Source organism: Ranitomeya variabilis, chromosome 3, assembly GCF_051348905.1.
Source record: "Ranitomeya variabilis isolate aRanVar5 chromosome 3, aRanVar5.hap1, whole genome shotgun sequence".
NCBI lineage: Eukaryota > Metazoa > Chordata > Amphibia > Anura > Dendrobatidae > Ranitomeya > Ranitomeya variabilis.
Window position 1 is genome coordinate 7,445,324 of NC_135234.1, and position 11,819 is coordinate 7,457,142.

An 11,819-nucleotide genomic window follows, 5' to 3' on the forward strand; every position below is an offset into this window, starting at 1 on the left:
CTGACCGCAATCCCTAATCCTATCACACACACTAGAAATAGCCGTGGAGCGTGCCTAACTCTCCCTAGATGCCTCTTCACAGCCTAAGAGCTAACTACCCCTAAAGATAGAAATAGCAGCCTACCTTGCCTCAGAGAAATTCCCCAAAGTAAAGGTAGACCCCCACAAATATTGACTGTGAGTTAAGAGGGAAGTAACAAACACAGGAATGAAACAGATTTTAGCAAAGGAGGCCGAATCTTCTCTAGATAGACAGAGGATAGGAAAGGGAACTATGCGGTCAGTATTAAAAACTACAAAAACCACGCAGAGTGTGCAAAAAGACCTCCACACCGACTCACGGTGTGGAGGTGCAGCTCTGCACCCCCAGAGCTTCCAGCTAGCAAGGAAATATCATAATAGCAAGCTGGACTAGAAACATAGCATGTACTGAGAAATATATTCAAAAAACCAATGAACAGCAAATGGACTAGCAAGGACTTAGCTTCTGCTGGAGTAGACAGATCATCAGAGAAATCCAAGAGAGATCTGAACCAGTACTGAGACATTGACAGCTGGCATGGACTAACGACCTGGGCAGAGTTAAATAGGGAAGCCAGCAGCAGCAATAAACGAGGGCAGCTGAGAAAGCCAACCTCAAAGATCAGCAGTTCCACTCAAAGCCACCAGAGGGTGTCCAAGGACAGAACTCACCAAAGTACCATTCGCGACCACAGGAGGGAGCCCAAGAACGGAATTCACAACAGGTGGGGTCATAGTGGGAGGGCAGCCGTGTGGTCGGACAGTAGGGGTGTAGTGGGAGGGCAGCCGTGTGGTCGGAGGGCAGGGGCGTAGTGGGAGGGCGGCCGTGTGGTCGGAGGGTGCGGTCATGGTGGGAGGGCGGCCGTGTGATCGGAGGGTGCGGTCATGGTGGGAGGGCGGCCGTGTGATCGGAGGGTGGTGTTATGGTGGGAGGGCAGCCGTGTGGTCGGAGGGTGGTGTTATGGTGGGAGGGCGGCCATGTAGTCGGAGGGTGGGGTCATGGTGGGAGGGTGGCCGTGTGATCAGAGGGTGGGGTCATGGTGGGAGGGCGGCCGTGTGGTCGGAGGGTGGGGTCATGGTGGGAGGACAGCCGTGTGATTGGAGGGTGGGGTCATGGTGGGAGGGCAGCCGTGTGATTGGAGGGTGGGGTCATGGTGGGAGGGCAGCCGTGTGGTCGGAGGGTGCGGTCATGGTGGGAGGGCGGCCGTGTGGTCGGAGGGTGGGGTCATGGTGGGAGGGCGGCCATGTAGTCGGAGGGTGGGGTCATGGTGGGAGGGTGGCCGTGTGATCAGAGGGTGGGGTCATGGTGGGAGGGCGGCCGTGTGGTCGGAGGGCAGGGGCGTAGTGGGAGAGCAGCCGTACGATGATTTCGGGTTCATTTCTGCCCCAGACTCTGGACCAGCTTGAGCTGAAGAATGAGGGGCTAAGCCTGACCCTGGAGGAGCAGCTCAGCGCCCTGACCTTGTGTGACCTCCAGAGCCCGGACCCCAAATCCACCGTCTCCCTGAACGGAACCAATTTCCAGGCTGAACAGTTTGAAAGTGAAAGGGGCAGCAGTAAGGTGAGAAAAACGGGCGTCACGTGTAATAGGGTGTGTAGTGTACGGTGATGTCACACGCCCTGTGTATTGTACGGTGATGTCACACGCCCTATGTGGTGTACGGTGATGTCACACGCCCTGTGTATTGTACGGTGATGTCACACGCCCCGTGTAGTGTACAGTGATGTCACACGCCCCGTGTAGTGTACAGTGATGTCACACGCCCCGTGTAGTGTACAGTGATGTCACACGCCCTGTGTAGTGTACGGTGATGTCACGCCCTGTGTAGTGTACGGTGATGTCACACGCCCCGTGTATTGTACGGTAATGTCACACGCCCTGTGTATTGTACGGTGATGTCACGCCCTGTGTAGTGTACGGTGATGTCACACGCCCTGTGTAGTGTACGGTGATGTCACACGCCCTGTGTAGTGTACGGTGATGTCACACGCCCTGTGTAGTGTACGGTGATGTCACACGCCCCGTGTAATGTACTGTGATGTCACACGCCCTGTGTATTGTACGGTGATGTCACACGCCCCGTGTATTGTACTGTGATGTCACACGCCCCGTGTATTGTACTGTGATGTCACACGCCCTGTGTTTTGTACGGTGATGTCACACGCCATGTGTGGTGTACGGTGATGTCACACGCCCCGTGTTTTGTGCGGTGATGTCACGCCCCGTGTAGTGTACGGTGATGTCACACGCCCCGTGTATTGTACGGTGATGTCACACGCCCCGTGTAGTGTACGGTGATGTCACACGCCCCGTGTAGTGTATGGTGATGTCACACGCCCCGTGTATTGTACGGTGATGTCACACGCCCCGTGTAGTGTACTGTGATGTCACAATCCCCGTGTATTGTACGGTGATGTCACACGCCCCGTGTATTGTACGGTGATGTCACGCCCCGTGTAGTGTACGGTGATGTCACACGCCCCGTGTAGTGTATGGTGATGTCACACGCCCCGTGTAGTGTACGGTGATGTCACACGCCCCGTGTAGTGTATGGTGATGTCACACGCCCCGTGTAGTGTACGGTGATGTCACACGCCCCGTGTAGTGTATGGTGATGTCACATGCCCCGTGTATTGTACGGTGATGTCACACGCCCCGTGTAGTGTACTGTGATGTCACAATCCCCGTGTATTGTACGGTGATGTCACACACCCCGTGTAATGTACTGTGATGTCACACGCCCCGTGTATTGTACGGTGATGTCACACGCCCCGTGTATTGTACGGTGATGTCACACGCCCCGTGTATTGTACGGTGATGTCACACGCCCCGTGTATTGTACGGTGATGTCACACGCCCCGTGTATTGTACGGTGATGTCACGTGACTTTCTGTCACTCTTTCTTGCTCTCTAGGTCGACGCTCTCATTTCCATGTTGAGGACCATCGTCCCCCAGAAGAGGTGAGCTCTCAGCCCGGCCCCATATAGACGCTCTGTACGTGTGACGGGGGGTTATTATCTGTCCAGAGATGGGGTTGTAGTCCGCCGTCCCACGACCAGGCAGATTGTACCGGAGGGCTGTATTGGCGGCCATGCTAGTAGCCGCTTCCGTTTCTGTCTGTGGACGGGAGTTGTTTTGTTTGCAGCGTCGTTGTGTCGCAGTGGACCGGCATGCTGAAGATCGTGGCCCTCCATCTAAAGCGTCTGGGGACATCTTACGCCACAATCGACGGCTCCATCAATCCGAAACTGCGCATGGACCTGGTGGAGGATTTCAATACAAACCCCCGGGGGCCGCAGGTATGAGCAGTCCCAGCATGCACTGCAGTGTGACCACGGGGTGTATGTGTGGGGTCAGGGGCCGTAGCCCACTAACGACCTGTGTGTCCCCAGGTTATGCTCGTGTCGCTCTGCGCCGGAGGAGTCGGTCTGAACCTGATCGGAGGAAGTCACCTCTTCTTGATGGACATGCACTGGTAAGGCCTGTGGACCCCCGGCGCGGGCGCACTGTACACCACCGGCTGTGTGCTGGTTATTTTAGGGCTTCTTCAGGACCCCAGTACTGCTCACTTATTGCTACTGCAGCAGTTTGTGTTGTCTTGTGACTGCAGCTCTGGATGTGACTGGAGTATCGCTGGGGCATAAATCGTGTCAAGTGAAGTGTTCTCCTAACTCGTTCTGCTGGAGCAGTTCTGCCCGCCTCTCGACCTCTTCTGCCCCGCCTCCCGCCCTCTTTTGCCTCGCCTCTCGCCCTCTTTTGCCCTGCCTCTCACCCTCTTCTGCCCCGCCTCCCGCCCTCTTCTACCCCGCCTCCCGCCCTCTTCTACCCCGCCTCCCGCCCTCTTCTACCCCGCCTCCCGCCCTCTTCTACCCCGCCTCCCGCCCTCTTCTACCCCGCCTCCCACCCTCTTCTACCCCGCCTCCTGTCCTCTTCTGCCACACCTCCCGTCCTCTTCTGCCCCGCCTCCCATCCTTTTCTGTCCCGCCTCCCGTCCTCCCCTGATTATTGTAGCTTTGTCATTCTGCTCATCCTGAGCCTCCTAATTCATGAGCTGTTGGTCCCTTTCAGATGTTCGCATTTTCTTGAGTCCACATTTCATATTTCAGGAATCCGGCTCTGGAGGATCAGGCCTGTGACCGAATCTACCGGGTGGGACAGTGCAAGGATGTGGTGATCCACAGGTGAGGAGGCGTCCGGTGATCATACCAGGGTTGGAGGATGAGACGTATCTGAGGGGCCGCGCATCTGATACCTCTGGATACAGATCAGTAATGTTCCCATGTCCTGAGTGGCCCACACGTCATGTGCGTCGTCTCCGTCCCGTGCCACGCATCCGTTCTACGACGTCGGCTCATATTCCGCCGCGCCCCTCTCTGCGGACGTCGGCTCGTATTCCCCCGTACCCCTCTCTGCGGACGTCGGCTCGTATTCCACCGTACCCCTCTCTGGGGACGTCGGCTCGTATTCCACCGTACTCCTCTCTGGGGACGTTGGCTCGTATTCCACCGTACCCCTCTCTGCGGACGTCGGCTCGTATTCCACCGTACCCCTCTCTGCGGACGTCGGCTCGTATTCCACCGTACCCCTCTCTGCGGACGTCGGCTCGTATTCCACCGTACCCCTCTCTGCGGATGTCGGCTCGTATTCCACCGTACCCCTCTCTGCGGACGTCGGCTCGTATTCCACCGTACCCTTCTCTGTGGACGTCGGCTTGTATTCCGCCGTACTCCTCCCTGCGGACGTCGGCTCGTATTCCACCGTACCCCTCTCTGGGGACGTCGGCTCGTATTCCACCGTACTCCTCTCTGGGGACGTTGGCTCGTATTCCACCGTACCCCTCTCTGCGGACGTCGGCTCGTATTCCACCGTACCCCTCTCTGCGGACGTCGGCTCGTATTCCACCGTACCCCTCTCTGCGGATGTCGGCTCGTATTCCACCGTACTCCTCCCTGCGGACGTCGGCTCGTATTCCACCGTACCCCTCTCTGGGGACGTCTGCTCGTATTCCACCGTACCCTTCTCTGTGGACGTCGGCTTGTATTCCGCCGTACTCCTCCCTGCGGACGTCGGCTCGTATTCCACCGTACCCCTCTCTGGGGACGTCGGCTCGTATTCCACCGTACTCCTCTCTGGGGACGTTGGCTCGTATTCCACCGTACCCCTCTCTGCGGACGTCGGCTCGTATTCCACCGTACCCCTCTCTGCGGACGTCGGCTCGTATTCCACCGTACCCCTCTCTGCGGATGTCGGCTCGTATTCCACCGTACTCCTCCCTGCGGACGTCGGCTCGTATTCCACCGTACCCCTCTCTGGGGACGTCTGCTCGTATTCCACCGTACCCTTCTCTGTGGACGTCGGCTTGTATTCCGCCGTACTCCTCCCTGCGGACGTCGGCTCGTATTCCACCGTACTCCTCTCTGGGGACGTTGGCTCGTATTCCACCGTACCCCTCTCTGCGGACGTTGGCTCGTATTCCGCCGTACCCCTCTCTGGACGCCGGCTCGTATTCCGCTTCATCCCTCTGTGGATGCTGGCTTGTATTCCGCCGCGCCTCTCTCTGCGGACACTCGCTCGTATTCCGCCATGCTCCTGCGGATTCTTGCTGATTCCTGGAGTTATTATTCAGAGCTTCTTTGCTTCCTCAGGTTTGTCTGTGAGGGGACGGTGGAAGAGAAAATTTTGCAGCTCCAGGAGAAGAAGAAGGACTTGGCCAAGAAGGTTCTGACTGGAAACGGCAGCACATTCACTAAGCTCACCCTGATGGACCTGCGCCTGCTGTTCGGGGTGTAGCGTTACAGCCACCCCCAGTTGGCGGGTACATACAGGGGTTGTGCCAGTTGGCGGGTACATATGGAGGCCGTGCCCCCAGTTGGCGGGTACATATGGAGGCCGTGCCCCCAGTTGGCGGGTACATATGGAGGCCGTGCCCCCAGTTGGCGGGTACATATGGAGGCCGTGCCCCCAGTTGGCGGGTACATATGGAGGCCGTGCCCCCAGTTGGCGGGTACATATGGAGGCCGTGCCCCCAGTTGGCGGGTACATATGGAGGCCGTGCCCCCAGTTGGTGGGTACATATGGAGGCCATGCCCCCAGTTGGCGGGTACATATGGAGGCCGTGCCCCCAGTTGGCGGGTACATATGGAGGCCGTGCCCCCAGTTGGCGGGTACATGCGGAGGCCGTGTCCCCAGCTGCGGGTTACTGTGGTCAGACGTTATATCTATATGTCCAGTGTGTGGTGTCTTTTGTGTGTCCTGTAATAAAGTGCTGACGTTTTTCTAGTAGTGAGCGACTGTCCACATTGTGACCCTGAGTATACAGGACTGCCGGCTGTATACTCCTTCCATGGGCTGCCCGGGTTCCCTCATCTGGGACTTTCTGCTTCTGTCCGGCCTCCTGGTGCAGAGATCGACCATGATAAAGAATCAAAGCATAAAGTACAGCTGTGTGTAACATACTATCCGTCTGACATCACTAAGGGGGTAACTTACTGTTTTGGGGACAAAAGATCATACAACATGGGAACACTCCTGACTAGGTGTAGGCGAGTAATGGCCATGACATGCATGCTGCTATTTGGGTTAATTGACTCACTTAATGAAAGGAGGGTGTACTAATTAATAGCAGTGTGGCGTTAATGAGTGAGCTCAGTCATTCTGCGAAGAATCCGGTGTTGATTATGGCCCTTATGTAAAGGAGGAGGCCACAGATCTTGTACCCGCTGGTTTGAGCCTTTGCTCACTGAGTAAAATGGGTCATTCCAGACATTGTACTGAAGGAGAAAGAACTTTGATCAAGAAGCTGAGTACAGAGGGGAAAACACACACTGCTCAAAAAAATAAAGGGAACACTACAATCCCACATCCTAGATATCACTGAAATATTCCAGGTGTAAATCTTTATTCATTACATAGTGGAATGTGTTGAGAACAATAAAACCTAAAAATGATCAACGTAAATCACAACTAATATCTCACGGAGGTCTGGAGTTGGAATGATGCTCAAAGTCAAAGTGGAAAATGAAGTTACAGGCTGATCCAACTTCAGTGGAAATGCCTCAAGACAAGGAAATGATGCTCAGCACTGTGTGAGGCCTCGATGTGCCTGTATGACCTCCCTACAACGCCTGGGCATGCTCCTGATGAGGCGGTGGATGGTCTCCTGAGGGATCTCCTCCCAGTCCTGGACTAAAGCATCCGCCAACTCCTGGACAGTCTGTGGTGCAAGGTGACGTTGGTGGATGGTGCGAGACATGATGTCCAAGATGTGCTCAATCAGATTCAGGTCTGGGGAACGGGCCAGTCCATAGCTTCAATGCCTTCATCTTGCAGGAACTGCTGACACACTCCAGCCACATGAGGTCTGGCATTGTCCTGCATTAGGAGGAACCCGGGGCCAACCGCACCAGCATATGGTCTCACAAGGGGTCTGAGGATCTCATCTCGGTACCTAATGGCAGTCAGGCTACCTCTGGCGAGCACATGGAGGGCTGTGCGGCCCTCCAAAGAAATGCCACCCCACACCATTACTGACCCACTGCCAAACCGGTCATGCTGAAGGATGTTGCAGGCAGCAGATCGCTCTCCACGGCGTCTCCAGACTCTGCCACGTCTGTCACATGTGCTCAGTGTGAACCTGCTTTCATCTGTGAAGAGCACAGGGCACCAGTGGCGAATTTGCCAATCCTGGTGTTCTGTGGCAAATGCCAAGTGTCCTGCACGGTGTTGGGCTGTGAGCACAACCCCCATCTGTGGATGTCGGGCCATCAGGCCATCCTCATGGAGTCGGTTTCTAACCGTTTGTGCAGACACATGCACATTTGTGGCCTGCTGCAGGTCATTTTGCAGGGCTCTGGCAGTGCTCCTTCTGTTCCTCCTGCACAAAGGCGGAGGTAGTGGTCCTGCTGCTGGGTTGTTGCCCTCCTACGGCCCCCTCCACGTCTCCTGGTGTACTGGCCTGTCTCCTGGTAGTGCCTCCAGCCTCTGGACACTACGCTGACAGACACAGCAAACCTTGCCACAGCTCGCATTGATGTGCCATCCTGGATGAGCTGCACTACCTGAGCTACTTGTGTGGGCTGTAGAGTCCGTCTCATGCTACCATGAGTGTGAAAGCACAACCAACATTCAAAAGTGAGCAAAACATCAGCCAGAAAGCATTGGTACTGAGATGTGGTCTGTGGTCCCCACCTGCAGAACCACTCCTTTATTGAGGGTGTTTTGATAATTGGCAATAATTTCCATCTGTTGTCCATTCCATTTGCACAACACCAGGTGAAATTGATTGTCAAACAGTGTTGCTTCCTAAGTGGACAGTTTGATTTCACAGAAGTTGGATTTACTTGGAGTTAGATTCTGTTGTTTAAGTGTTCCCTTTAATTTTTTGGAGCAGTGTATAAAGAATAAAATAATTGGCTGCTCAGCTGAAAAGATTTCCAATGCTTTAAAATGGCAAACAAAACCAGAAACAAAGTAGAAAAAGAAATCCTACCAGCCGCATAGAATCACAAGAATGGGAGCTAAACCTCCAGAGATCGGCTCCAGGGAGATCAGAGAAGATCGTCAGTCCTGCAGCCATCAGAGGACGCCTACGAAAAGCCGACCTATCTGCAGGAAGCCCTCATAACGTACCATTCCTGAGAGAGAGACGTGGTGAGCCAAAGAACAGACTGACCTGAAGAGAAGGAATGTTCTATGGACAGATGACAGATTGTTCTTATTGGGTGTGAAGGCCACAGAGCGTTTGTGAGACCACCCATAAATGCAAACATGGAGGTGCGAGCAGAACGGTCTGCGGATGTCCTCATACTATGGAGTTGGGCCCATTTATCACAGACCAGGGGCCATGGACCAGTGTGAATATATAACAATACTGGTAGACGCCATGTTGTCTTATGCTGAAGAAGAAATGCTGTCCATGACCATGTCCTTGCCACATTATGTGAGACGTTGTCTGCTCCAAATTAAATTGTACAATTCAAATACGTGTCCGGAATGGACACACCGATACATGAAAAATCAAAGCAGATCTCTCGTTATTACATCTTCCGGTCAGTCTTTATATAGGTTATTAGTATTCATGCATGGTGACAATATCATTGGCTCATCTTTTCGCTATGTGCTGGCGCTAGGGTTAACCCTCTCACCCAGCTTGTGGTCTACGGGTCGCACTGCCCCCTCTAAGTTTAGTTTCTCTCACTTTCCTATGTTTTTTTCTAAGTGTTACACAAATTCATTCCTGAGCCCCCTTATCTGATCATGGACTCCATCTTGGAAGGAAAGAAACACATGTAGAGAGAAACTAAGATGAATTCAGGATAGGTGAAATATAAATCCTGCTCTCACAACCCCAAACACATCAGCAAGTGAGCGACATCCTGGGTTAGGACACTTATCTTAAGGCTATCGGGGACCAACCTATTCCAAATAAAACCAAGACCCCACAACCTAATACTTCTAAAGATTCAGCTCTCGTGCCCCTAACCTGAGGGTAAACTAACAGTGGAGACGGCATCAATTATTGGTTTAAATGGGTAAAATACACTGCACTCGCCATGAACAACAGTGATTGTATAGTCTGTGCCCGGCTGGTGTCCTTCCCTATAACCGACCAGACAAGCCCCATTGCTTTCTCCTGCCTACTACAGAAGGAGACAATAGTGTAATCTGCTCCGACAGCTGTATCCCGCTATAAAACCTAAACATGTAAAGGCCAATGGAGTCAGCCCCTATCCCGGGAATTACACGGGTTTCCAGAGTTTAACGGGTCCATTGACCTTAGGTTCCTCACACTGGAGTCCCACCACTAACTTGGTACGAGTCCATGTCCTCCAGAATCAGACAGTGGCTAGGGCTGACTTATGGTGGATGTGTGGAAATGGTGACTTATCCAGTGTTGCCAGTGGGACGGGAGGGTACATGTGCTATCGTTAAACTCCTGATATCATTCCAGATTGTGACTCCAAATACAGACAAGCTCCACGGATATGAAACGGGAAACCAGAGACACGAGCGTGACACCGGCATTCCTACTCCTTTCCACCCTCACGTGTACATTGACGCTATTGGGGTTCAAACCCAGAGATCCAGTATCAGTGGGATAAGAATCATTATTCCCCATCGTTAAGAATCATTATTCCCCATCGTTACAGAGAATAAAAACGTGGACTGGATGAGATAATTCTAGTAGGGATGCATCCGGGGGATAGCTGGACAGCTGGGCACCACCTCGACCTCTCAGTATAGACTCTGCCTTGACCTGATTATGGCAGAGGGCAGAGGTATGTAAGAAGGTGAGGACATCGTGTTTCCTTAATTCCTAACATCACTGCTCCGGATGGTGGCATAAGTGAAGCCCTGAGAGGGATCGATGCCCTGTCCAGCGAATTAGCTGAAAACTCAGGTGTTGGCAACCCCTTCAGTATGTGGTAAGAAAACACGTTTGGTAAATGGGGCTCCCTTCTTAGCAAGTTGGCATGGACTTTGCTGATAGTTCTGGTGGCCATTACAATACTTGGTTGCTGCCTTGTACCCTGTGTTCGGGGCATTGTTTTGAAAGCTATAGACAAGGCCACAGAGACGAGACCTGTAGTGGATTGCACCCAGTGTTAGTGAACGATGGCACCCGTTTAGTTTGGGTGTGTGTGTCCATGTGATGGTGTGACAGGCAGACCCATCCGGTGAAGCGGTGTAGGAAGACCGGCTTCTTCTATTAGGGGAGGAGAACGTATCTGGGGGAGTCTGCCACAAAGAAGGGAATTGTGAGAGCCGGAGCCATTTATCTATCCTGATTCCATTTTGGTCATTATTCATTCATCCCCTTGCTTTCCAAAATGGAGTCTGTGTATATTTTGAGATAAGTCTCAGAAATTCCTTTATCTAATGGACTTGGAGATAATATAGCAAAGTGAAAGAGAGTAGAGCCGCACCTAGACCCTAAAGCTGGGTGTCGATAGTGTTAGCCAACGAGAAGTATGGATGCCTGCACATATGATATTGTTCCACTGTACGTCCAGAGAAAGACCAATGGTGTCATAGAACGAGTTCTGTTCTGATCCGAAGCGCGGGGTTCTCTCATCTTCTACGTCTACTTGGACTTTACTATTTAATTCTTAGCAGGCACAACGTCTCGGGAGGTCCCACAATATGTGGTGACGACATTGTAACCATCTCATTGTCTCCGCTCCTCTCTACAGAAGTTCTGCCATTGGCTTATACACATCTAACGTTAGTCCTGTCTACACCCAGCTGGAGAGTTTAGGTGCGGCTCCTCTTACTTTCATTTTGCTATAATATCTCTAAGTCCCATTAGGCAGATTCCTGAGACTCCTTATCTCAAAATATACACAGACTCCATTTTAGAAAGCAAAGAGATGCACGAAGAATAACCAAAATGGAGTCCGGATAGATGAATCCTGCCCTCACAATGGGGACTCAGCTTTTTATCACTTGTTTGAACCACACTGCTGTTATTTTGCACATAACTAAATGACCCAACGCCCGGAGAGGACCTCTGGCTGGTGATCCTTCACAGAATAAAGGTTTTATTTCGGGATGCATGCCAGTGGAGACGGATGAGGATGGTTCGTGTGTAGAAGAAGAAAATAAATGCACAGTGAATTTATACCATATTTACTTTTTGTCATTTTTGCTCTGTATACGTTGTTTTAATGATGACCTATAGAAGATAGTTGGATATTGATTAGAGGATAAAAGGCCATAGAGAATAAACAGTATGCGCACAGAAGAAGCCATCAGGCGAAACGTCAGACAAGGACTGGCGTTCCACGTGTTACTTTC

At 52.7% G+C, this 11,819-nt stretch overlaps 1 protein-coding gene across 3 annotated transcripts in view; it reads left to right on the forward strand.

Moving 5' to 3' along the window:
* Positions 1-6,305, forward strand: part of TTF2 (transcription termination factor 2) — a 42,719-nt gene extending 36,414 nt beyond the window's left edge. For all 3 annotated transcript variants that reach the window (XM_077293589.1, XM_077293587.1, XM_077293588.1), the window contains 6 exons: positions 1,412-1,582; positions 2,937-2,983; positions 3,169-3,322; positions 3,416-3,498; positions 4,130-4,204; positions 5,669-6,305. In XM_077293589.1, the coding sequence (XP_077149704.1) occupies positions 1,412-1,582; positions 2,937-2,983; positions 3,169-3,322; positions 3,416-3,498; positions 4,130-4,204; positions 5,669-5,813 (675 nt within the window). In that variant the 3' untranslated portion in view covers positions 5,814-6,305. The remainder of the gene's footprint in view (positions 1-1,411; positions 1,583-2,936; positions 2,984-3,168; positions 3,323-3,415; positions 3,499-4,129; positions 4,205-5,668) is intronic.
* Positions 6,306-11,819: the final 5,514 nt, after the last annotated feature.